This window comes from Podarcis muralis, chromosome 4, assembly GCF_964188315.1.
Source record: "Podarcis muralis chromosome 4, rPodMur119.hap1.1, whole genome shotgun sequence".
Classification (NCBI taxonomy): Eukaryota; Metazoa; Chordata; class Lepidosauria; order Squamata; family Lacertidae; genus Podarcis; species Podarcis muralis.
This window is the reverse complement of record NC_135658.1, coordinates 75,530,492-75,556,887: the sequence shown is the minus strand read 5'-3', so window position 1 is coordinate 75,556,887 and position 26,396 is coordinate 75,530,492. Positions and strand designations below refer to the sequence as shown.

The window sequence follows — 26,396 nt, the reverse complement described above, 5'->3', positions numbered from 1 at the left end:
ATATATCTACTTTTTATTAATTTAAATTACTCATCATATAATTGTATATACATAAATGGGACTGTGATCTATAATATATTTATTTCTAAATGGAAATGGATATGGAAGAATTAAACCCATCAGATTACTCAAGCAGCAGTGTGCAGCAAGGTCAATTCCATTGCTAAGATCATAAACAAAAAGGTGAGCAGAGGGATGGCCTTTGTAAAATCTTGCGGTCTCCCACCAAAGCCCACCCCCCCTTCTTCTGAGCCAAAAAAGGTTTACTTTTTAGCTCAGCCCTATTAAAAAATCCCCACCCACCCCCAACGAAATATAGATCCTTCCAGGCAGGCTGTGCAGATGCTTTTTGTAATACATCACAAAAGAAACATGACTCAGCATTACACAGAGACTGGCCCTTAATTTGCATATTTATTTATATAATACTTAAAGCAGCTTAAAAATGAACAGCTCAAGTGTGTTTCTATGCAGACACAAAACCAACTAAGTACGTATCTGTTCTTCCGTTTTAGATCCAAGGTAAAACTTTTCCTTTTACAAAGAACAGGGATACAGGGAGATTCTTGCCCCCTTCAGTTTTTTTACCAATGTACAGTGGTACCTCGGGTTAAGTACTTAATTCGTTCTGGAGGTCCGCTCTTAACCTGAAACTGTTCTTAACCTGAAGCACCACTTTAGCTAATGGGGCCTCCTGCTGCCGCCGCACCGCCAGAGCACGATTTCTGTTCTCATCCTGAAGCAAAGTTCTTAACCCGAGGTACTATTTCTGGGTTAGCGGAGTCTGTAACCTGAAGCGTCTGTAACCTGAAGCGTCTGTAACCCGAGGTACCACTGTATTCAGCAGTGTAGCTAGCCGCTCGGGTGCCTGGGGCGGCGCATGCGTCCTGCTGCCAGGGGCGGGGCAAGCTGCCCATGGGGGCGGGGTGAGCCAAGGCAGGGCACGCTGAGGCAGTGGGCCGACGCAAGCCCCATGCTGCTCAAAAAAGCAGCGTGGAGCTTGCAGGCAGTCCGCCCACCGCCTCCCCCTCAGGAGAGACGCGTGGCTCAGGCACGCTGCGTGTGGTGCCCAGTGCCCTCCGCCTCACTCAGCTTCCTGTGGCGTAGGAAGGGGGGTGCTGGAGTTATTTTTTCAAAAAAGTGTCATGAGCCCAATTTTTTTATTAAAAAAGCCCAACACATATTTTTGCCATTTTGTCACACCCCCCCCCCCCAGTAATGACACCAGGGGCGGTCCGCAACCACCGCACCCCCCTTTCTATGCCACTAAATGTATTACCATGACAACAATGAACTGACATACGTTGCAGCTACTGCACTTACTTCACAAAATGTTAACTAGCCTTCTTGTTCAGGTTTCTGCTCACTAAACAAAACTCTATTGGCTGAGTAATTAAATAATTCCAAATATTCCCAGCTCTTTAGCAGGAAATTTCAACTAACTTCAACGTAGTTTTAAGTAAAATAATGTTTTTAGCAAATAGGGAAACGCCAGGAAATCTCACCGGCTTTGTTTACATGCCACATTAAGCCATACTTAAAAAGCAATCTGTGGTTTAAAGTGAACATGCATCATACTGGTGCATGCTACTTGGAAAGCTCTTATTCCATTCCTGCCCCACTCATTCCAGGAATTAAGCCGGAATCTGGCGTGTCATGTAATCCAAACGCAGGCGTGCAAACCAGGTCATTGTGTGATGCAGCAAGGAACCTCAAGGTCACTGGCTAGCTCGTTATTCTCAACTTGAAACTCTTAGCTCTTCCAAAACAGTAACATTAGACAAGCAATCATGTTCTTCTAAGGCACTCTCACCAAGTTTGTTTCTGCCCATAACTTCTGCTGAATTTAGACCCTGATGGTCAAATTGTGTACTGCAAGCAAAGAGCAAAAGCAAACAATATTTATTATTTATTTTAATAAAACATTATATAGTGGTACCTCGGGTTAAGTACTGAATTCGTTCCGGAGGTCTGTACCCAACCTGAAACTGTTCTTAACCTGAAGCACCACTTTAGCTAATGGGGCCTCCTGCTGCTGCCGTGCTGCCGGAGCACAATTTCTGTTCTCATCCTGAAGCAAAGTTCTTAACCTGAAGCACTATTTCTGGGTTAGCGGAGTCTGTAACCTGAAGCATATGTAACCCGAAGCGTATGTAACCCGAGGTACCACTGTACTTCTTCATATAATAATTAAAAAATCTCTAGGTAGCTTATACAGAAAAACAATAAAAATACAACAATGCTATTCAGATCGATTTCCTTTAAATAAATAAAAACTATGGGGGTAAAACGACATAGCAAACAATGCAAAACTATGTATCAAAATAAAACTGCACCAAGACCAGGAGTGTTGTACTTCATATCCCATCATCCTTGATCACTGGATGGGATCTATAGTCCAACACCTTCTGCAGGACCGCAGGTTTCCCAACCCTAACCAAGGTGCAACTAGATGTAAGGAAAGGAACAGATTGGCAGAGCATTTCAAACTACAGGAAGCCAGCACAAGTTACACTGGGGTTAAATTATGCCAGTATAATCTAGCCCTATCCATAAACTCTGTTCAGCAACATGGCTACTGCCAACTGAGCTGACCTGACCCTGGCAGGGGGGGAAACAAGCCTTTAAAATAGGGCCGCTAGATTATGTGACTGAGCTGAACACAAAGTAGTGGCAAGTGTCCCACTGTCCCATCCCACCAGAGCCCTGGAACCCTGGTCTTGGCTGAACTGGTTTCAGCTAAGCCAGCTAAGCCCAAGCCCAAGCTCTGTGTACACAGAGAGCACTTTCTCCAATCAGCTCCAACTGAGGTAGTTCTACAGATGTTGCAGCACTGTGCCACTCTCCTTCGCCATACTTAACTTGTTTATGAATGAAATAGTTAAAAATGGGAAGCAGTACAGTAGTAACTTTGTCACTTCTATATACCAATACATAAGTACATCAGTATATCACTCAGCACATAGGTTTCCAGACTCTTTTTTCTAAAGATGGTGAGAATTTTTATTATTATTTTGTGTGGGGGGGGGGGGAAGACCTGTGGGAACACTAATTGTTGAGAGAGGAATAGAGAATACCCTTTGCATAGATAGTAGTTGCCTCTTACTGCGTGAAGGTATAAACAACTGCAAACTGCTATTTACAAAAGCACACTATGTAAAGATGACCCCTGAACATTTCGAAGCCTACATGTGTATAGAGCCTAACAGTGTATAAAATACATTTTAAAGCATAATTATTCTATCTAGCGTGGCACAGAACTTCAAAGAACCACAGATCTCTCTGTAAACTCTGCCCTTAATAAACGTGAGAGTACAAACAAGTGTTATATTACACAGAATATGTGCTGAAGGCAGAATTTTTTCCCTACCTGTTCTATTTACAATGAGCTAGCACATAGAAGACATTTCTAACTATCTTTTTAAAAGTCATTTAAATTATTTCCCTCTTCATGCAGCAAAATACACATCTAGAGTCTAACTCCTCTTGTTACAAAATGTTTAAAAATAATAATTTCAGAGCCTGAATTGATTTAAGCATCACAGACAGAACTCTTCATGCTACGTTTTGTCTTCCACACACATTATATGAAGGAGGACATGATTTTCTTTAAAGCTCACAAAAAAGGATTTGAAGGCTGTTCACAGTGTAAATAATAAGCATCCTGCATATTTTCAGACCGAGCTATTACAGAGGACTTTTGCAATTGCTCTGTCTAACTGAACTTCTTTTAAAACCCAAATATGTGCACCTTTCAAAGGCACGTTACACATATGAGAACTGCAAAAAACTGATATATTTCCCCCCTTTTCGACAAAACATACAGAAAACTCCAGACCACTGAAATACTGTAATGCTTCTTTAACTTTGGCACAGTGATCCCAAACATAGACAGGATTTATTTTCAATTATTCATGGTCTGCAGCTATTTCCCACCTCCATATGGGAACCTTTAGAAACATTTGTTTGTTTTTCTTGGGCCACTAAGGATGTAGATACATATAGACAAGACAATCTAACACTGCAATAAAAACTAGTAATATCTGTGGACTTACCTACAATGTAACAATATAATAAATATCAGCATGAAATCATGAATTTTAAAGGAAAACTTATTAAGCATTATCTTATACAAATATCTTATAACATACTTTACAGTACTGTAAAGTATATTGTAAGACATTTTTACAGTCCTTGCCTCACACCCACCCAGCCTTGCCCTGCCTCAGTATTTAACCTCTCTGTGACTAACAGCCTCTGTCTCTGACCCTCAATTTCTGCTTGATGACAGCAATTTATATAAAAGCTTCTGAAGTGAGGAGAACGTAAGCACTTCACCTGTTGGCTATTCAAGCATAACCAAAGTAGCCCAGAAGCTATAGCAACCGTAAGCTGAAAATACATGAAGATGGTTTTGTTTTGTTTTTGCTTTAATGGCAGAGTAACTGATAAACTGAATCATTTTATTGACAGGTGTACTTATAAAAAAAAGCCTTCCCTGTTAGAGGCAAATGCAACAAAATGCAAAGTTGCATACTGTCATAGTATAAGCAAGTAACTAGAGATTGCATGTGCACTGTCCTTTCCGAAATGTTGTTTAGGAAATAAAGAATTCTAAGAATCTACAACACCCAAAATGCATTTCTAGAATATCAAATGCACTGTCATTAGTAAATGTATTGCAAAGTCAATACTACTCACATTTCAAGCCCCACCCCCAACAGCTGGATGTTTTGGGTGTCCTCTATAAGGTATGGTTGGAGATGGTTTTACCACACATATCTAAAAATGCCTGAGCTGATCATCATACAAAGATACACAATGGGGCAATAACATAATTCGGCCAAATCCATTGCTGCGATGCAGGATTGTCTCTTAGTAACAGAGATCCATTTGCTTTTGGAAAGGATTAATCCTTATTCCTTAAAATGAACCCCCTGAAACAATGTTAACATATATTCTTCCAGAAGAATTACACAGGCCTAGGCCAAAATGAAACGGACAGCCTTTATTTAGAACACACCATTTCCAGAGCCAGTCATAGATCCAAGCACTAAGGTAAAGGTAAAGGACCCCTGAACAGTTAAGTCCAGTCAAAGGCGACTATGGGTTTGGGCACTCATGTCGCTTTTAGGCCAAGGGAGCCGGTGTTTGTCCGTAGACAGCTTTCCGGGTCATGTGGCCAGCATGACTAAACCGCTGCTGGTGCAACAGAACACCATGACGGAAACCAGAGTGCACAGAAATGCCGTTTACCTTCCCAGCACAGCAGTATCTATTTATCTACTCGCACTGGTGTGCTTTTGAACTGCTAGGTTGGCAGGAGCTGGGACAGAGAAAGGGGAGCTCACCCCGATTTGAACCGCCAACCTTCTGATCAGCAAGCCCAAGAGGCTCAGTCGTCTAAACCAAGCACTATTTAGCTTCCAAGGAGTCAATGTACGATGAGAGCTAAGATTTAGGAACCAAGAAGTCTTTCCCTCAACTGTAATCTCTGCCACAGACTCACTAAGTGGCATCACTGAGTGGTCATGTCTCAGGCTTCCACCGACAACATGATACACCAATATTGGCCTACCTTCCAGCACTGTTGTTAGGACTGCTGAGCTAATATATGGGAAACACAAAAAGATATATAGATATGTGTATGTATTATGATGATCTTTCTTAAAAAATTACACCAAGGTGTTACTTTTAAAAGACCATCATGCACAAAATTAACCCTCATAGCATCAGGCCATTTTCACAACTGCATTTTAAAATCACCTCTCAGTCTCACTTCCTTGTTTGTGGAACATAGATCTGTAGAGTTAGGAGGGACCCTGAAGATGATCTAGCGCAGTGTACCCATTTGAATGCTATTCATACGATATTTTTTTTTTAAAAAAAGAGTTGTATTTAATACAAAGTGTGTTCTGGCCAATGTGGGAATTACATCTGAATTGCAGCTGCCAGGAAAAAACCACAACCGAATTCACAGCCACTGGTGAAAATTAGCCTGACTCAGCACCCCTCAAGAATTATCATCATCAATTTGCCTGTCCCATTGACTTGGCAAAGCATCTTTATCAGCTTTAAGGTGCCATTCTCTGTGTATGTGTCTGTCTCATGCACGACCCTCGATTTCGGCGCGCGGCGGAGGGGCCAAGTTGCCAGGCCAGCTTCTCCCATGCCCTTACACCTGACTTGAGCTGCCGCCACCTGTGTGTGCGCCCCCCCCCCGGAAATAAATCGAGGGCGCCCCCCAACGCTCGCCGCGCGAAGAGGCGGCCGGAGTGACCCGCTGCTCTTGCTGTTTATCTGTGTCACTGTGTCAGGCGCCACCTGCTTGGGCTTACCTGAAGTGCCTGTACTGGGAGAGGTGGGCGCGCGCCGCCAGCACGCGCCAGATGCTGCTGCTGCTGCTGCTGTCCGCGGTGGCGACCTGTGCGCCGCTGCAGAGCTTGCTACGGCGGCCACTTTCCCCGTGGCCGCCGCCGCCGCTGCTGCTCTTCCACTCGTGCCAGAGGTCTCCGGACCAAGTCTCCGTGGCGCACGCCAAAGCGGCGGGAGAAGGCGGCTGCGGCTCCGCTTCTCGACCGGGGCTGCTGCTGCTGCTGCTGCTAGCGGCGGTGTCTCTGCTGTTGTGGCACCTCCGCCGGCTGTATCTCATGGTGTGAGGGGAGACTCCGCATGCCGGGCTCCCGCTTCCCCCTCAGCGCCGGCCCAGCCTCGAGACTGGCGGGAAAAGCGGCTCGGCAAAGGCGCGAAAGCGGCCGGGAGCCTCCAGAGGAGGGAGAGGCAGACTGAGGGCGCCTGGGTAGCTGCTGCTGCTAGCGCGGGCTTCTCTCGGGGCATGAAGTTGCGAGCGCGCCGGCTCCAGCAAGGGCTCCCTGGGCGGGAAGTTGCTGCCCCGGGGGCAAGAGCGGGGCATCCTCCCCAGCAGCGCCTCATCCGCGCCCGCTCTCAGCCGAGAGGGGGGCGAGTCGCTGGGGCGCCGCTCGCCGGCTTCCGGCGCCCCTCAGACCATCGGGGGAGCCCTGCTCGCGCTCCCTCGCCGGCGTCTCCAGTGAGAGTAGGAAGCGTGCGCTTCCCGACTTAGTAGGGCGGGGAGCAGGGGAGGTCCCTGCTGCTGCTGTTGGAGAGAGAGAAATAAACCAGGCTCTTTAGCAAAAGGAGAGCGGGAGTCGCCGGTGAGCAGCAGCAGCAGCAGCTAGCCAAGCTGCGAAATGGGTCAGGGAGGTGGAATGAGACTCTCGGATCGCCGCCTCCCGTCCTCGCACCCAGCCTTTTGGAGGGGGGTAGGGAAAGAGAGAGAGAGAGAGAGAGAACGCTGGGGCGAAGGGGGGGGGGAGAGAGAAAGCGCTCCCTCCTCTTGTTTTTTGCACAAGTGCAGAAAATGTTCCACTGACCTACATATTTTAGCAAACATTATACGTGACCTGCCCCCACCCCCACCCAAGTCTGGGAGGAAGAGGAGGAGACATGGGAGGACCTAAAAGGAAAAAAGAATTTGGCCCTTAGTGTGAGATCGGAGGGAAGGTAGGTTGTCGTTTCTATAACAAACTAGAACTTGCGCGCGTGTGTAGCATATATTTCCGTCTCTCTATATAGTTAAATAGACTGACTGCACGACGCGCATATTGAGGATCAGATAAGTATACTGGCCATTGCATAAGGCATTCTTAATCCTGGCCGTGTGCTGCACAGTACGTGCTTTCTCACTTCTGCTGTTTGGGTGTTCTGCAACAAGCCATTGCCACCTGATGCCATAACATCTGTTTCAGGAGATTGCTTAAATGTGTTTAGATATCTGAAGTGAACACTTGCTGAAAGCTTTTTTTCAGGAAAGCCTATGAATGGCTAGTACAACCCTGGACACACCTGAACCTGCCAATGCAGGTTTAAATGAAACATACTTGGATTCATAAATGTCAGTATGCCCAAGTGGATGCTTCTGTTTTAGATTTTGAATGTTCATGCATTTTAAAAAAATAATAATCAAAGGATTCCCAAACTCATATTTCAAATTTGTGGTGTTTAAGTTTTGATTGATTTATATTTTAATAAGTCCCTGTGCATCAATTCTCTAACATAAGTGACAAAAACCTCAAGCTGCACTATATTTATCTGATTTTAGATGGCAAATATCCCCCCAAAGCACACAAGCAATATGTGTGCTTCTTTTTCCTTATGGGAAAAGATTTGTTCATTGTAGATTGCATCAAGTCTTAGTCATGCTCAGACCATCAATGGACTTAAGTCCAATGAGTCTAGTCTCAGCATGACCCATTGGATTCAGTGGTGGCATCACACCCATTCAGTATTGCAGGATTTGATCTTTGACTTGCAGGTCCTGAAGGTCCGTTGACCAAGTTTTGATAAGTGCTGGCGTCAGGCCTTCCAATATTGGACAGTAAGATATTTAGCTATTAAGGGAGCTTGAATGAGACATGATGTAACCTCCCTCACATAGATAGTTATATGGGTTGTCTTCAATGGACCTAAGCTAGTCATAGAGCCATTAGTTTCTATAGGGGTAGACTGAACACAACCCTATGAGGGAGATTCAACTCACAAGTCTTGTCAGTGGAAACCCTGCACAGGGAGTTCCATTTGTGCAATGGGGCTTTCCCCTTTCTCTCCCCTTGCACCCCACAAATTGGTTCAGAGCAGCGGTTGGGAGAAGCCCCAGAACAGCGTATAGACGGAGGCGAGGAAAGTTCCATCTGAGAAGCTTGCCTTGACGGAACAATCAACATAGCTTGACACTGAATTCCACCCTGTGTCTTCAAATTAAGTTAAGAGATGAAAATCTGAAGGCTAAATAAAAAATTAATATAATTCTGCCCTATATTTCACCACAATAGAACTATAATAGGACAAGTTCTAGTATATGAGATAAGAGTTCACCAGGTGTAGCATCTATCCTGCTGGAGGTGTTATCTGCAAGGCCAAGCCCATGGATTAGTGTGAACTATAATTAGTAGGCAGACTGATGTTTACCCATATCACCTGTAGCCACAAACCCAGTTCAGTTCTGATCTTATTTTTATTAGATGCTTGAGAAACATACAGGCAGACAATGAAATGTTACGGTCTGGTCTACAGGCAATCGAAGTCCCAGCTGAGGATGTCAGGACCAGGGGCAAGATGGCGGGGTGGGAGAGTCCAGAAGCCAGGGGTCCAAGGGTCAGGAAGCAGGGAGTCAAGAAGCCAAGGTCCCAGGATCAGGAAGCAAGAAGCCAAAGGCAGCAAGGCAGGAAACATGTTGCTGTGGCAAAGAGCCGAAGGGAAATGCTGACCTTATATCCCTTCCCGGCTCTTGCCACCAGGCAGCGGCCTCACCTGTGCAGCCGCGCCTTGCCTCTCCAGAACAAACTTAGGAAGGCCCCAGTCCTGCAAAGCCTTACTGGTCACAGGGCCTGGCTCCTGCACACACTCCTGACATGAAAGGAAATCTGGACATGCAAACAGGTGGCACTAATGTTGTGGTGTTCATTTTGCAATTACTTTGAACAGAAGGCTCTTGTTAACATATCTGCAGCTATAATACTATCGTCACCATATATATGGCTCCACGGGGAAGGGCATAGTGGCAAACTAGACCAGGTCCATGTCCTGCAGGGACTTATTCCAATGGGACTTTCTCCCAAGTAAGTGTGTATAGGATTACTGACACAATTCAAGAAGCCATTTGTTCAGAAATGGAGCCTCCTTTTCGAAACATGCCTCAACTGAAGTTAATGGATGGGGTGTTGCTGTTTATTCCAGTAGGAGCCATGACAAGGCAGAAACGACTTGGTGCTACTCAAAGCATAAGGTTATATGATGCCACACTCCCAGACCTATTTTGTGGGGCAAATAGGGCAGTTGATATATTTCTCACCTGCATTATTGTGTTCAACACTCCTTTTGGAAACTAATATATGATACAAATAAATTTAGTAGAAGCTGTATCATTTTAGGCTTACAACCTAAGTGGGCGGGTTGTTTTGTACCCATTATTTAGTTAATGATGTTTAATTATTTCTTTTACCAGTTCAAAAGTTGCTGTTCACCACTGTGAAGTGGGTTGTTGTTGTTTTTACCCTTGCTTTAGAATGCTGACTGTAATCAGAATCAGATTAAACCCACAAAACACAAACACAAATCTCCTTTCTTCATTTGGCTGTGGCTCAACTTTTTTTTTTCTTTGTTGGAAATTACAAACAATGATTAAATTATCCTTTGGCACACTAAAATAAATGCCTGAGGGTATAAAGCATGAGGTTAAACAGGAGTGGAATAAAACTTTTTGTGTGGTGCCTGATGAAATTTTCCAAGTGTTGCACAACAAATAAAATGTAATTTATTCCTATTGTGTCAAGTATGGCCCCAAAAGTGCATGGAGTACTATTCACAGGCAAAACTAGCCAGATCCAGAGGCAGAAATGGGCAGATCAACAGATAACAGAGTAATCCAAACCCACTGGAATAAGAGAGTTTGGATTTGTCTGATTTTTGGCTTTCCTGACTTAGCCAAGGCTACACCGGCATAAACCGTTCACCCCAACTGAACTGGAGATATGCTTGGGGCATAAGCCCCTCACCCCAGTTCTGCCGGGACTCAATTGGAAATTAAGCTGTATTCCTAAACCTGGGCCTGTGTATGAACACAGATGCACAGATGATATAGTGACTTGGGATCTGAGCTGGCACAGCTCATCACAACAGCAAACAGCTACACAACCAGGGTTTTCTCTACCAGGATAGCACTGTAGACAAAAGAACAATCTGACAGAACCTGAGATGTCTAGGTAATTTGCTGGGCTAGAGACAAACAAAAGCTCGAATGCCTTTTCAGCTATGCTAAGTCTGTTTTGCAAGCGCAAAAAGCACTAGTGAGGCTGTCAAAAACAAGGCACAGATTTGCCTCCAGGGAGATGAGTTATGTTGAGGCAGCCTACTTTATGAAGGCCAGTGGAGTTACCAGTTTAAAAAAATAAGAAGGTGTCTTTTTTGTTGTTTTTTTAATGTTAGAGGAGGAAGCATTTTCTCCCTTTAAGCTTGAGATGATGTGTTTTTAACACGATCAACTTACTCATTGTTTCCCAGTTAATTAATCAGAAAATAAATTACAAGCTAAAAAGGGGATTCTGTTATAATAATGGTATTATAACGCATCTTTTACCTTATGTTTAGCAACATGATATAAATACACAAAAGGTGCCATGTTATTATTAGCTTTTCTGAAATCAGAGATCAAGCACTGCATTATCAGTGGGAAGAACCTATATTAGAACCAATCTTTTTTTCTTTTCCAAAGTTGGCTGGTACAGTAGATGCTCTTCGTTGCATGCTCAACACAGCCTAGGGCACCCTGCCATTCAAATCAAGAACAAGTTAACCTACCTAACTGGTAATTCTAGTCTCATTTGGGGAGATCAAATACTCATAATGAAAGAGTCTCTGCATTGTTGTCCCTGGCTTCTAGAATAAGGCTCCACATACTTGACAATATAAAGCTACACTTGTGAAATGCCACACCTTTGTTTAACTTGGGCTGCCCCCAGACTGCTTGTGTTTTGTGGGAGGGATTCAGTCGCATACTGGAAATATAGGTTTACGCAATTCATGTGGATTAAAGAGCTTTGTTGCCAAAATAAAAAATAAAATAAAAATCCACTTTTTAAGGAAACAGCAATACAAAAGCTTCTTGAAGTTCAGAAAGTGATGGAGGGCACTAGGGGGCATTAATGCATGCTACAGTGGTGCCTCGCGAGACGAAAATAATCCGTTCAGCGAGTCTCTTCGTCTAGCGGTTTTTTCGTCTTGCGAAGCAACCCTATTAGCGGCTTAGTGGATTAGCGCTATTAGCGGTTTAGCGGCTATTAAAGGCTTAGCAGCTAAAAGGCTATTAGCGGCTTAGAAAAAGGGGGGGAGCGGGAAAAAATCGCAAGACTTGCAAGACGTTTTCGTCTTGCGAAGCAAGCCCATAGGAAAAATCGTCTTGCGAAGCAACTCAAAAACGGAAAACCCTTTCGTCTAGCGGGTTTTTCGTCTTGCGAGGCATTCGTCTTGCGGGGCACCACTGTAGGGACTTTCTTGCTGAAAGTTCAGTCTTTTAAGCCATTATGCTATTTTAGATATCATATACTAGGGTATATGATTTTCCTTTCTCCCCAATTCAGAGATATAAAATCTGAAAGAGCAGAACTTTGTCTTCCCTGTTCAACAGTTGGATGGTAGGGAGGAGGTGGCAGAATATGTGTTTTGACTGATTTATCCCCCCGATAGATAAAAGGAATGCTCTGTGTAGCAACTCACATATCGCTGAATCAGCACAATCCAGCCTGCTTAAAACAAGATAATCATTCCATCCCAGTAGCCAATTGTGCTTGCTGTGGGATGGCATGGCTGTAACATCTGTAATGCATTTAAGTTGCCATGGAACACTTACCATTGGGAGGCTCTTATCTAGATAAAGGTAAAGAACTCCTGGACGGTTAAGTTCAGTCAAACGTGACTGTGGGGTGTGGCACTCATCTCGCTTTTTAGGCTGAGGGAGCCGGCGTTTGTCCGCAGCTTTCTGGGTCATGTCGCCAGCATGACTAAACCGCTTCTGGTGCAACGGAACACCGTGACGGAAACCAGAGCGCACAGAAACACCATTTACCTTCTTGCCACACCTATTTATCGACTCACACTGGTATGCTTTCAAACTGCTAGGTGGTCAGAAACTGGGACAGAGCAACTGGAAGCTCACCCCACCATGCGGATTAAAACTGCCGACCTTACAATCGGCAAGCCCAAGAAGCTCAATGGGTTTAGATCACAGCGCCACCCATCATGGGTGACTAACTTGTAGCCCTTCATAACGTTGGATTTCAACTACCATAAGTCCCAGCCCAATGGCCAATGGTCACGGATAATTGGAGTTGCAGTCAGCAATGTCTGGAGGTACACAGATGATCCACCACTTTTCTAGAGCCTCCCCATAAGTAACACTAATATTTGTTTGTTTGTTTGTTTGTTTGTCACCACTTATATACCACCTGATTTCAATTTAAATCTAAATGTTACAATATGTACATTGAGTCCCTTCTTTAGTGGGCAAATCAATTAACATAACCTTCTGTGCTGCACTCAAAAAACCTTATAGAGAGAGAAGATTCAGCTGTGGGAGGAACGGCGACTACCCTGTTTTCTAGCTCTGAAAAGATCAGTGGAAGTGCTTTCCCCTTGAATTCAGCCTTGGCTCCTTTGTGAATTTGTAACTCTTAATTATGGCGTGTAGAACAAAGCATTTGTTAAGTAAATTAATATGAAACAGCCCTGCTCTTACAGGCATCAAGAGATTCACAGTATACATTTTGGTTTTTAGTTTTTAATAGGACAAGGGATCTATCTTCCCCGATATTGCCACTTGACATTCAAGGCTTGAATGGCCCAAACAATCATCCGGATCTATGTATAGCAAGTGTTCAATTGCTTTTTAAACAAAAGGACATCTCAAGCACTTGAACTGCAGGGTACAGTGTGTTTTCACTGTTGTGTGTTCTGATTGAATGATACACTACACGAGGAGGAAGAAGGCAGGTGCAGCTCACACTGCTGTGTTCCTGTTCATGCTCGAGTTCGTGCAAATGTTTAACCACAAACGTGACAGAAGTGTACAAAATATTCACTAGATTTTGAAATCTGGCAAATGTCCAGGGCTTGCTTGTTGAGAGAAAGCTTCACTGGAGGAGAGGGCCCAAACTGTCTATGATGCAAGGAGCATGCATGTTTCTGAGTACGTAAAAAGCAACTGTGCAAAAGCCTCAGAACCATGGGATGGGATTGAAAAATAAACGTTTCTGTTTTTTTCTCTCCCTGCCAGTGCTCCTGACCCCACTTTCTGAAGCTGCTATTACCATTTCAAAGGAAGCTCCATTGAAATCTACATTTGTCAGGTGCTGAGCATAATGTAGGCTCGCCATCTCTTTGTTCCTGGAAGAGATGCTGTGTCTTCAACAAGTAACAAAAGACAGAACTTCAAACAGGTGGTGCAGTGAGGATCTCTACCCATTGTGAATTCCCCTAAATCTTATACAGCTTTGATCAGACACTGCACCACACAGTAGCAGGTCTTCCTGCAGATTAGGTAAGGTCTCAGAATGAGGTTTTTTTCTTTAAGATGCAAAGAAGACTGTGAAGAAAAGGCATGCTGAGCTGAAGTTTTATTCCAATGAATGCATGCTTAGATTAGGGGTAGTGAACTTTTTTCAGCCAGAGGGCTGCATGCCAGAGACAAAAGTGGGCAGAACATTGCACTGGACATTGCACATTCTGCTGATGGGATGTGGGTTTCCATTGTAAAAACAGCTCTTTTTGCTGGGGGGTTGGACTAGTTTAACCTCGGGGTCCCGTGCAGCTCTACAATTCTATGATTATCGTGTCTAGATGTGTCATTAAATGTGTCTTGGCATTGAAGTTTTCATGTATGTGCAGACAGCATCAGCAAGAAGGATACAGTGGTACCTCGGGTTACATACGCTTCAGGTTACAGACTCCACTAACCCAGAAATATTACCTTGGGTTAAGAACTTTGCTTCAGGATGAGAACAGAAATCGCGCAGCAGCAGCGCGGCGGCAGCAGGAGGCCCCATTAGCTAAAGTGGTGATTCAGGTTAAGAACAGTTTCAGGTTAAGAACAGACCTCCAGAACGAATTAAGTTCTTAACCCAAGGTACCACTGTATTTATGAAGGACACAGAAGGCATGGAGAGGCAATTTAACTATTTCCTCCCATGCTGCAGCACTAAGGACTATTGCTCTTCTGAGGTCAATTCCTAATTTGCTTTGGAAAGAGCCTCCTCTGTTAACATTTGGATTTCCTATCAATGCAAATAGCAATTTCAAAGGGGTGGTTTTCATAAGGACCACAACAGGTGTGGAAAGGGTTGAACTCTCCATCTGCCGTGGCCCTGATTATTGTCAACTGCCCCAGTGGATGCTATTTGCATTTAAAACAACAACAGCACGCCAGCACACTGGATGCAAAGATACATTTAACACCACGTCTAGCTTGCCCTTAGAAATGCTTGTAAGGAAAAAGAAAACCTTTTGGAGCAGCACTATAATCTCCATCTGTTACTGCTATTCAGAGACTGTGCATAAGATGAGTTATTTCCACTATGCTAACACATATATCTGTCTGACCATCAGCTTAATTTTAGCACGTATTCTGTAAAAGTGTTCCATTTATTTATTCGATATAAAAATTCTGTCAATGTTCTACTTCTGCCTGTGTCTCCACCTGTTCATGAAGATCCACAAATACCATTTGGACACAATTTCAGATGCAATGTTCAGAACTGGGCTCTATCAGTACTTGACATCCTGATCTGATGTATATTGTTGCAGTCTGAATCACTAGTGGGAACAAGCAGGCACAACAGGTCAATCAGTAAAACAGACAGTTGGCCGACCTGTATCTTCTCAAAAACTAGCAACTACGTATTTAGTAAACTAGGAACAATTGAAATAGCATGTATGCACAACTGCAGCATCAACCTCAGAACATCTGTGGGTCCTTGTGCTTTGGTTCAGGCTGAGACTAATAATGGCAATTGAACTGATTTTCAGGGTCAGCTCAGCCTCTACAGCTCACTGTTCCATTAGCAAACTCTTGTCTGTTTCCCGCATTATACAGTAACAAGTGTACACTTGAAAGGGAAGTGTACACCCAAAAAAGCATACTAAGGGATTCTTACAGCTGTGGCAAACAGAGGAGTAGATCACAGTATACAGAACAGCAACACAACAAAACAGCCAAAACAGCAAAAACATAACAAAAAGGACTTGCTGTTGATAAGTGTTCACTTTAGAAAAAATTCCATTGTGTGGGAATCCTTAAAATCACGGAGTTTACAAAATGTGGTTGCCAATTCCACACACTTAACAAAGCATAAGTCTTTGGAGATCTCTGGGGCACAAGCTACGTGAATGAATCTTCCCTGAAGAGGAGTTCCAAGTTTGCAAGTAGTTGCTTCCCATTGCTTGCCTTCCTCCCATAGAGTGCAGATGGCATTGAACTTGGATTGTCAGAAGACACTAAGAAATGCCCTGCCTGATCACGACAAAGGTCCCACCTGGTCTAGCATCCTGTTCTCAGTGGCCCACCAGATGCCTAGGGGATATTTGCAAGCAGGTCCTGAAGGCAATAGTATTTTCTTCACTTGTGACTTCCAGCAACTGGCACACAGAGTCATACTGCTTCTGGCACTGGGGGTAGAACATAGCCATTGATAATCCTATCCTACATGAATTTGTATAATCCTCTGTCAGAGTTGTACTGTGCTGAAGCCTTCTGTATTGTGTCACAGCATTTAAAGATAAATTGCAGGGCAGGCAGATTTCAGTGAAATAGTTTTGGCTGCATTGCACATCTCTATTAGGTATTTGGCATTATTATTATTATTATTATTATTATTATTATTATTATTATTATTAGTTGTATACCAACCTATACCCGCAGGTCTCAGGGCAGTTCACAGGATAAAATCACAATATAAAAACACAAAATGCAGAATCAAAATAAAAACAAAAGCAACCCAATAACGCACACCCCCAAATACATTTTGAAGGGGCATTGGATGACATCAGCTGTTTCGGAATAATAATGGGGTAAACGGTGTTCTCTCTCCACCTCCCCATAGCTCCTTTCCTGTTTCTGTCAGCTGTTGATATTTCTAGAGCACATTGCCAGAATGTGGTACTAAGGCTATGAAGATTATCTTTGATGACAAGACAAGTGATAGAGCAACTATTCTAGTGTTTGTTGGCTATTCTGAAAGCTCAGTAAATAACTTTAGGCTTCAGCTACTTTGTCAACCTACTTTGTCAGATGTGTGAAGTGTTGTCCTCAATTGGCAGGGGGGTGTGTGGGTGTGTGGAACCTAATGTCACATTTCCTCCTGGGCAACCAGTCATGGACAGAGCCAGAGGCAAATGCGAACAGGACAACAAATGTAAATCTGACCCTTATATAATAAGCTAGTTTCTGCACAGTCAAACACCGCTCTCCAACCTCCATCCAGACAAGCAAGAGATATTATCAGAGCTTGAGGAGACATTTCTCCAAGGCAAATCTGCTCAAGGAGAATGTGAAGAAGGGTCAGTGAGGGATGTGGCCGAGGAGAGTTTGTGGCCACATAGACAGGAGCCTGCCTGGTATCAATGGGCAGTGTAAGTGTTGCCTCACCAAAGGATAAATTTCTTGAAAAGTTCAAACATGGCACTTCTAAAAATGCTGGTTCTACTACAGATTTAAGTAGTCCAGACGGCACATGTGATGTGAGGCAATCCTTCAAGTAAATTGACAAAGAGGTCAGAGGGCAATGAGATGCAGAAAACTACAGCCATGGTGTTTATGTAATTAACGGCTGTTGTTCACAACAAACATTTGTGCTGGTATTGCAGACATCCTAACATGATAAGCCGTTGAGTAAGTATAGTGTGGTAAATTCATGGAGTCCGTTCATTCCACAAGTGATAGCACTGAACTTCTTGGTATATTGCAATTCAGTGGTTTCATTGTGTTTTCGGCAATTGCCCTGCTCATTTGAGCAGCAGACTGGGGAAGTGTAAGGCTGGCGTGGGTGCCTCACTCCGTTTTCACAAAAGTTCTTCGATCGTGGTGATTTCTTGGCATTTTGGCACCTTCCCAGCCCTCTCCCCTCTGAAAACATCAGTAAATGTTTTTTGATGCCAAAGCGTGAGTCAGTGTCAAATTAATTTGTAATTGCACACTCTACAATGCAGAGAGAGAGGCAGAACGATTAGTCACCTCCTTTTCTGTCAAATACAACTGAATATGTAGTGAAAGAAGTCCATTAAAAAATGTGGGCATTGCAGCTAACAGAGTCTGATGCAGCTTGCCCTAACCCTACCCTCACGGTGCCCTTTTCACGTTTCATTTCTGCTACCACCGAAATTCCTTCCTTTGAAATGCTTGTTCCTAATCCCAAACAACTCCAGTGAGTCAGGTCATGAAGGAGACAGATCACTGTTATTAGGAACATGTTTATTTATAACAAGCAATGAGACAACAAGATGTGACAAGCTGCACTTTACCGAAGGTCTAATGTATTGCCTCAGGTGAGTTACGAGGCACAGGATGGAGCGCAGAGGCCTTTCATTTCCTTGCCGCCACCCCAAAAATGCAGGAAGCTTTTAGAAAAGGTGTTGCCATTAACATCTGCTGCTGTGATTGGCTGTAAACAATATTAGAACACGTTTGTTCCTCCTTGTGATGTCAGGAATGGCACAGTACTGGAATCTAAGGAAATGGAAGCACAGGCAAAAGGTAAAGGACGCCTGGACAGTTAAGTCCCGTTAAAGGCGACTATGGGGTTGCGGCGCTCATCTTGCTTCAGGTCGAGGAAGCTGCCGTTTGTCCACAGACAGTTTTGTGGGCCATGTGGCCAGCATGACTAAACTACTACTGGGGCATGGAGGACCGTGACGAGGGCCAGAGCACATGGAAATGCCGTTTACCTTCCCGCCGCGACAGTACCTATTTATCTACTTGCACTGGCATGCTTTCAAACTGCTAGGTGGGCAGGAGCTGGGATAGAGCAACGGGAGCTCACCCCGTCGCAGGGATTCGAACCGCCGATGTTCCGATCAGCAAGCCCAAGAGGCTCAGTGGTTTAGACCATAGCACCACCCACATCCCAAAATGGAAGCATAGGGACCTGTCTTACACTGAGTCACACCATTGATCCATATAACTCTGTAGGGTTTTTTGAAGTCCCACCCCATCAAGTTGTGTATAAATTTTATGCAATAATAAATTATTATTATTATTATTATTATTATTATTATTATTATTATTATTATTACACTGACTGGCAGCAGCTCTCCATATTTTCTGGCTGGAGACATGTCTGAGGCTTAATGCTGTCCAGCTGGCATAGATAAGACTCCGGGCTCCCAGCCAGTTCCAAACTATTTGATTTATTTGGCAAAGTTCAAACGTACATCTCCAGCGTTTCAATTAGCGTCCTTCCCCTTGTTGCGCAGTTGCCGCCTCTAAACTTTCTTCTTCCTTTTCCGCACCCAGCATGCAAGTCTGCGAAAACTCCTCCCCTGACTTCCTCTGTGTACAGAATGACTTGTTCCAGGCTCATGCTCCTCCCCCTCTACGTCAGACCCACTGTCAGACGACAAGCTGCTGATAATCTCTTTAGGCTCTCTAGAACTGCTGGTTTCTGTCCTTTCATCTTTTCCCGTTTGCCTCTCCCTGACAAGACATTCCCAACCCTACCCTGCTGGGGATTGAACCCAACCCTTCCCCTTGCAAAACAGATGCTCTGCCACTAAGGGCCATGTGACATTTTGGTGGATCCACCCTTCACATTTGAAAAAACAAATATTTTATGTACGTATGCTATTTACAATCAATCTGACGCCAATGCACACACACGTGCACACACACACACACACACACAGAGTAAAGACAAACACGAAGTTTCTGCTACATAGCTGGACAGGACACACAGATCTTAGTCTGACGGTCACATGCCACGTTTTTAGGTATATGGTAAACGTCACAGGTCTACACTGAAAACATTTCAGGTAACACGCAGCCAACATGGAACTGGAAACATGTATAATACAGGTGTACTTCTCAGAGAGGCCCAAAGGATATATATTCAATGGGCTCTCATCATTCGCCTTTTTATAGCCATGGGAGCACTATGGGATTGAAGTCACAGGCCAGGCTGCCCAGCCCCGCCCTCACCAGCTACACATTGAGCATTAAGAAGAAAAGGATGCTATGTGTGCAGGGCAATCGGGATTTGTTTTTTGCAATAAATTATGGTTTCATTTCCAGAAGTATGGAGGGCTGCACAGCGAACCTTTCTTTCTAATGTAGGGTGGTACCAGGGGCATGACCAGTGGCACATCAGAATCAGGGATATGGCCAGCGCGCATGACCATACTCTTCTCTCACGCACTCAGTGAATGCACAAGGAGCTGAACTGTGTATGAGCTCCTCTATCAAGTGCATCAGCTCCTTGTTGAGAATATACTGTTGAGTATATACTCAGTGGCAACACAGGTTTGCCTTATCATCATCATCATCATCATCATCATCACCACTGTGTAATGTGTGAAATGGCATTAAGCAGAACATATCCATTGTCGCCCACCAACAAGGAGCTTGTGAAAGTGTATTGGACTTAGTCAGCGTTCATAGGACCGTGAAAAGCAAAGGAATGCATTCTAACATTATGAGGGGCACATCACAGGAGTTTGTTCCAAGAGGATCTCAGAAAAGCCTTTGCTAATTTGCCTGCGTTGATTGTCATACAGGCATGCAGGGTTACATTTGTTTATTACCTATTTGCAGCCGCCCTTAGAACAACAGTGACAACCTGAAAAGGCCCTATTAAGTTCAACAACAATCTGGAAAACCAAACCACTTACTTTCTATTCCTCCTCATCGCAATGTCTTTGTTTCTATTCTGTACAATTCATTTTTCTGACTTTGTAAAAAAAAAAGACTGATGGGGTTTCTTCAGCAAGTAGGCACACTTTTTTTAGCTTATGATTTAGTTTTTTAACATTTATGTCTTGCATTGAGTTTTCATTGGGTTCTGGTTGCCCCAGATTCCTCCCAATTACTTCCCTCCTCAGATATCCCCACAACATTCATTCCTCTCCAGATCCTCTTCAATTAATTATCCCTACACACCCACACAAAAAAACAACATCCCAGTGTTCTTTTCCTTACTCACACCAGGATTGTATTTCTTCATACTTTAGCCCTACAGCCAAATATTTAGCTAGTTCTTTGAATACAATCGTGATTTCTTATCTCTGTAATTGTCTCTTGGCTCTTTCCTTAGCCCATTTTCTTTTTCTTCTTGGATTTGACTTCTGGCCATTTCCCTCCTTCCCCTCATTCCTCTGGACGGTTCCCTCTCCCAAACCCCAAGTCCAGTTTCCAAAAATTCCTCCCCTTCTTTGACTTGTAACTTCCCCAAGCCCCTGTTTTACTGGGCCTTTGCATCTCCTACTTTTCAAGTCCTGTGCTCTCTTGGATAAGAGGAATTTGGTCAATGGCAGCCAGAGGCCCTTAAGCCCAGAGCAATCCTAGTTTCTTCTGCTACTCCTTTCTTACACCAGCCAATCGTTAACAGAAACTTCAGTGCCACTGCCACAAATGTTATTACCTAAGGCTGTTATAATATATATTTGCATTACTTCCGGGTTTCAATCCAGAGATACCCAAGCAAGAAAGGACACCGTAACAAAGTCAACCACATGATTAGTGATAGAGGCACAATAGTAACTGCATCAGGATCCAGAGTTAAATAGCCATTTGCAACGGAGCCAAGGGATCAGTCTTATGAGTCACAATGTGTCTTGTTTGCTCTCCCAAGATGGCACCCTGCTCTGAGATGTTTCAGAAATTAGTAGCAAATGCTTGCAATAGTGTTTCTATATAATTAGTATGACGTACAAATTTACTGTTGTTGTTGGAATCTGGTTGGATTTAATCTATGATGAAAATGAAGACAGGATGTATGAAACTGTTCAAATTCTGACTCTAGGCCAACTCTGTCTTCTACCAGTCTTTTGTTCAGACCAGTTTTGATTTTGGAAATAAGATAAATGTGTACACATGATGCCTACATCCTGTGCTCTTTTAAAACAAAGTGTTGCCCTGGATCTATTTAGTGCTTTACTTGATATATTTATATAAACAACTAACTCCGGGCTCAGGGGAACAGCTGGAAAGGCTGAAATAGTCTTAATCTGTATAGTCTTTAAAAGGCCAGTACAGAACGAATTAAGTTTGTAAAATCCAGGAATGATTTGATTGCACCCAAAATTATTTGGGAGACAGTTTAACCCCTCGTCACTCTGACTAATGCCAGCTGCTGGACACTAGGAAAGCAGTTCTTAAGTACTTGAAATAAAGGATGCAGCAAACATGACATGATGCCAGTATTGCAGCCAAGCTGCAGCAGTGAGGAAATCAAATGCATCCAATCTGATGAGAGGAGTAAAAAAAGCTTATATCCACAACTAACATTAGCTATTAGTAGGTCGAATGTTTCAAATGTAAACCCCACCCCCATTGGTTTTAATTTATCTATGTTTTTGTTTGTTTATAAGCTGCTTTGGGTGGCTTTGGGGAAGATAATGTGAGTAACAAATTTAAATAATAATAATAAATAATAGCCTCAGTGGAATCAGGATTGCACTTTAATACATTGAGCATTTCTCTTCATTTGTTTGCAGGGATATTGGAGATCACCATTGGCTACTAAATGAGCATTCAGTCTGAACTGAATCAAAGAATACTTTCTCCCTCATTAGTACATTTCACCTTGAGACAACAAGGTCCAGAGTGTGGCCCAGGCATCCCCAACCTTCGGCCTTCCAGATGTTTTGGACTACAGTTCCCATCATCCCTGACCATTGGTCCTGTTAGCTAGGGGTCATGGGAGTTGTAGGCCAAAACATCTGGAGGGCCACAGATTGGGGGTGCCTGGTGTGGCCTGACACATGCTTTGGAGCAGTGACATGTTGGGAGAGCCCCACAGCTGTCATGGCAGCCATGAATTCCTGAGCCACCCCAGAGCCAGTTGCCTTGGCATGGATGTTGAACTCCCCCAAAACCAGCAGCCTGGAAGTCCTCAACACCACCTCTGAGACCAGATCTATTAGCTCAGGCAGGGAGACTGCTGGACAGCAAGGTGGTAAACGAGCAGAAAATCTAATATTTCCCAACTGCCCAATGCCAAACATACACTCGAGATACCCCCACAACTGGACAGAGAGCCTGGAGAGAGAGAGAGAGAGAGAGAGAGAGAGAGAGAGAGAGAGAGAGAGAGAGAGAGAATCTCCACAGACCACTGCAACTCCCCCTCCTCCACCCGCAAGTCTGCCAAGTACACAAGTGGGCACAGCTGGGTAAGACCAACTCCACCCTGCTCACCCACCCAGGTCTCAGTGATACAGACCAGATCGGCTGCCTCATTCAATGACTCAGTTCCCTGCCCAGAGTAGTATATAATTAGTAAATGACAGTATGTATTGGAAGCAAGGGAACACTTAGCTACTTTAAATCAATTCAAATCTCCAGGGCCTGATGAGCTGCACCCAAGGATACTAGAGGAGCTTGCGGATGTAACTGCAGAGCCTCTACCTTTGAGAATTTGTAGGCAACAGGTCAGGTCCCTGCAGACAGGAGGCAGGCAATTGTTGTCCCCATCTTCAAAAAGGGGAAAAAAGAAGACCCAGGTAACTACCAACTCAATACCAGGAAAGGTCCTAGAACAGGTAATTAAATGGTCGGTCCCTGAGCACTTAAAAAAGGATGCTGTGATTACATGGGTTTCTCAAAAACAAGCCATGTGAGAAGAATCTCATTTCTTCTTTTTTAAAAGAGTTACAAGTTTGGTGGATCAGGGGAATGCTGTAGACATAGGTTATCTTGATTTCAGTAAAGCTGAAAGTCCCCCAATATATTACTGTGAGGAAACTGGTAAAATATGGGCTGGACAAGGTAACTATTAGGTGAATTTGTTGCCTGATGGAACCCAAAGAGTGTTCATTATTGGTTCCTCGTCATCTTGAAAAAAAGTGAAGGCATGAGGTTCTGTCCTGGACCTGTTGTGGTTCAACGTTTTCATAAATGACTTGGATGAAGGATTTTTTGCAGATGGCATTAAACTGGGAGGGGAAACTAATGCCACAGAAGACACAATTGGGATTCAAAATGAAATTAACAGATTGGAGAACTGGGCCCAAACAAACAATATGAACTTCAATAGAGACAAATGTTCTGCACTTAGGCAGGAAGAACCAGATGCACAAATACAAAATGGGGGCCACCTGGCTTACTAGCAGTACATGTGGAAAGGATCTAGAGGTCACAGTGGACCACTAGCTTAACAGTGTGATGCAGCAGCAAAAAAGAAAGCTACTGCTATTTTAGACTGCATCTATTTTAGACTGCATCCCTATTTATCTACTTGCACCCGGGGGTGCTTTCGAACTGCTAGGTTGGCAGGCGCTGGGACCGAGCAACGGGAGCGCACCCCGCCATGGGGATTCGAACCGCCGACCTTTCGATCAGCAAGCCCTAGGCGCTGAGGCTTTTACCCACAGCGCCACCAGCGTCCCTAGCTTAACAGTGTGATGCAGCAGCAAAAAAGAAAGCTACTGCTATTTTAGACTGCATCAACAGAAGTCTAGTGTTCAGGTCAAGGGAAGCAATAGTACCACTCAATTCTGCCAGTCAGACCACACCTGGAGTACTGTGTCCAGTTCTGGGCACCACAATTTAAGAAGGATGCTGACAAGCTGGAATGTGTGCAGAGCAAGGCAACCAAGATGATCAAGGGTCTGGAAACAAAGCCTGGAACAGTTGAGGGAACTGAGTATGTTTAGCCTAGAAAAGAGGAGACTGAGAGGAGATATGATAGCCATCTTCAAATATCTAAAAGGCTGCCACATGGAAGATAGAGCAAGTTTGTTTTCTTCTCCTCTGGAGGATAGGGCTCAAACCAATGACTTCAGGTTACAAGAAAGGAGATTCTGACTTAAGATCAGGAAGTACTTCTGACAGTAATAGCTCCTTGACAGTGGAAAGGACTGCCAAGGGAGGTGGTAGACTCTCATTCCTTGGCGGTTTTAAGCAGAGGTTGGATGGTAATCTGTCATGGATGCTTTTATTTGAGATTTATGCATTGCAGGACTAGATTAAACCTGGGGTCCCTTCCAACTCAACTATTCTATGATTCTGTGATAGCAATTGCAGTCTTCAAGTGCTACATATGGTTCTTTCTAATTGAGCTGTTGCTCTGGGATGAGGAATAAATAGTCAAAGACTTGGAGAACATATAGCTAGAACTGCAAATAGACTTCATATTCCTGGAAGCAGGATGGTAAATTTTGTAACGGGTGGGAGCAAGGGGAATTAGAATCACGGAGTTGAAAAGGTACAGTCTTGACCCCTGCCCTCCCTTTTCAATACAGAAAATCCAATACCTGGAAATCAGGTGTTCTTATTGAAAAAATTATACAGTACTTCTTGCTTTTTAATTTGTACAGCAAAGTTTACTGAAATAATAGCAAAAAGTGACACTATTCAATGGAACATGCTAATGACCATTTGCCTTTGATTAAGTATTGTTTATTTTACTTGTGGAATAGTGCCCATTCCTCTTAAAATGGGGTCTGAAATTTTCAGAATTCTCTATCATTGACTTTTGGGATCTATTGGGGTAATTGCTTTTTTAAAGAGCTGAAGTGTAAAGGTAGATATGGTTCTGTTCAGAGGATGAGAAGCCATCAGAGCTATTAGTTTCAGTTGCTGCTGTTACCTCTACTTGCTCTTTGCTTTAGGCTTAAAAAAATGATCGGTGGGTGGGACAAGGTTGCAAAGGCTTCCATCAATATATGTGTGGGACTCCTTAAACTGTCAGGTTCCATCGCGTACGCTAGGGAGATCATCGTCAAACAATTGTAGATATAAATTTTTTGCCTGAAAGAGCACACCATGATGCCATTTAACTGGAACCCGAAGCTATTGATATCCCGCTGTGGTATCATGTACACCAAGGCCATGCTATTGTCCTCCTGAGGCAAATGTTACATGCGACTTGTTAACCTTAGCATGGTAGAAAACCAAATCCACTGCTGCTTGACCTACTTTATCATAATGCAGAACCCATTCAGTTGTTATAACATACTCCATCTATAGAAAAAACTTGCTGGCAAAGACACCATGATTACATGAATACCAAGCCACTAGACTCAGATTTTATTTATCCAATAAAGGGTCACATTGTTCAAAATAGGCCTAGTGTTTTGATGACATGTGCACTTGAATAGATCAAGAAAGCCCAGATCAAATTTATTTTTCTTAAAGCTAATAATCTTTTGGGAGAACATGTTGCATATAGCATTGTCAGACACACTGGCTGTTTATTGAGAGTTGCTTTGGTAATTTGACCAGAGTATTTATTGGGCAGGAGAAAAAATTGTACAGAAAGGCCTTTAATGAGAATAGTGCTTTGGGTATAGATGTGTTCTTCCAGTGTCTATATTATAGGGTCTATAATACTTTCTCCCCAGTATGACTTAGTTGTATGGTTTCTATGGAAACAACCACAACTTGCTTCATACGCAGGTGCAGCATATACGTTTGTATTACATATGCATCAACCTTAAAATAAGAATTGCAAATGTGCCCACTCTCTTGGTATCAACAAGCTGGCTGATCCAGGAATCATCAACAGCATTTCTAGTATGACAAGAATAGGCAGCTAGTATAATCAAAGCATGCAGTTATTTATTAGGGTAAGAGCTATAGCTCAGCAGAACAGCATCCAGGAGGTGAGAATAATAGTAATAGTTAG

The 26,396-nt window shown here is 43.6% G+C and overlaps 1 protein-coding gene across 3 annotated transcripts in view; it reads right to left on the bottom strand.

The window, feature by feature from the left end:
• NPAS2 (neuronal PAS domain protein 2) overlaps positions 1–7,279 on the bottom strand; it is a 57,733-nt gene extending 50,454 nt beyond the window's left edge. For 2 of the 3 annotated variants that reach the window (XM_077927597.1, XM_077927599.1), the window contains exon 1: positions 6,339–7,277. In XM_077927597.1, coding sequence (XP_077783723.1) covers positions 6,339–6,652 — 314 coding nt within the window. In that variant the 5' untranslated portion in view covers positions 6,653–7,277. Of the gene's footprint in view, positions 1–6,338 lie in introns of all 3 variants that reach the window. The other variant, XM_077927598.1, reaches the window with a different exon arrangement.
• Between the last annotated feature and the right edge of the window lie 19,117 nt (positions 7,280–26,396).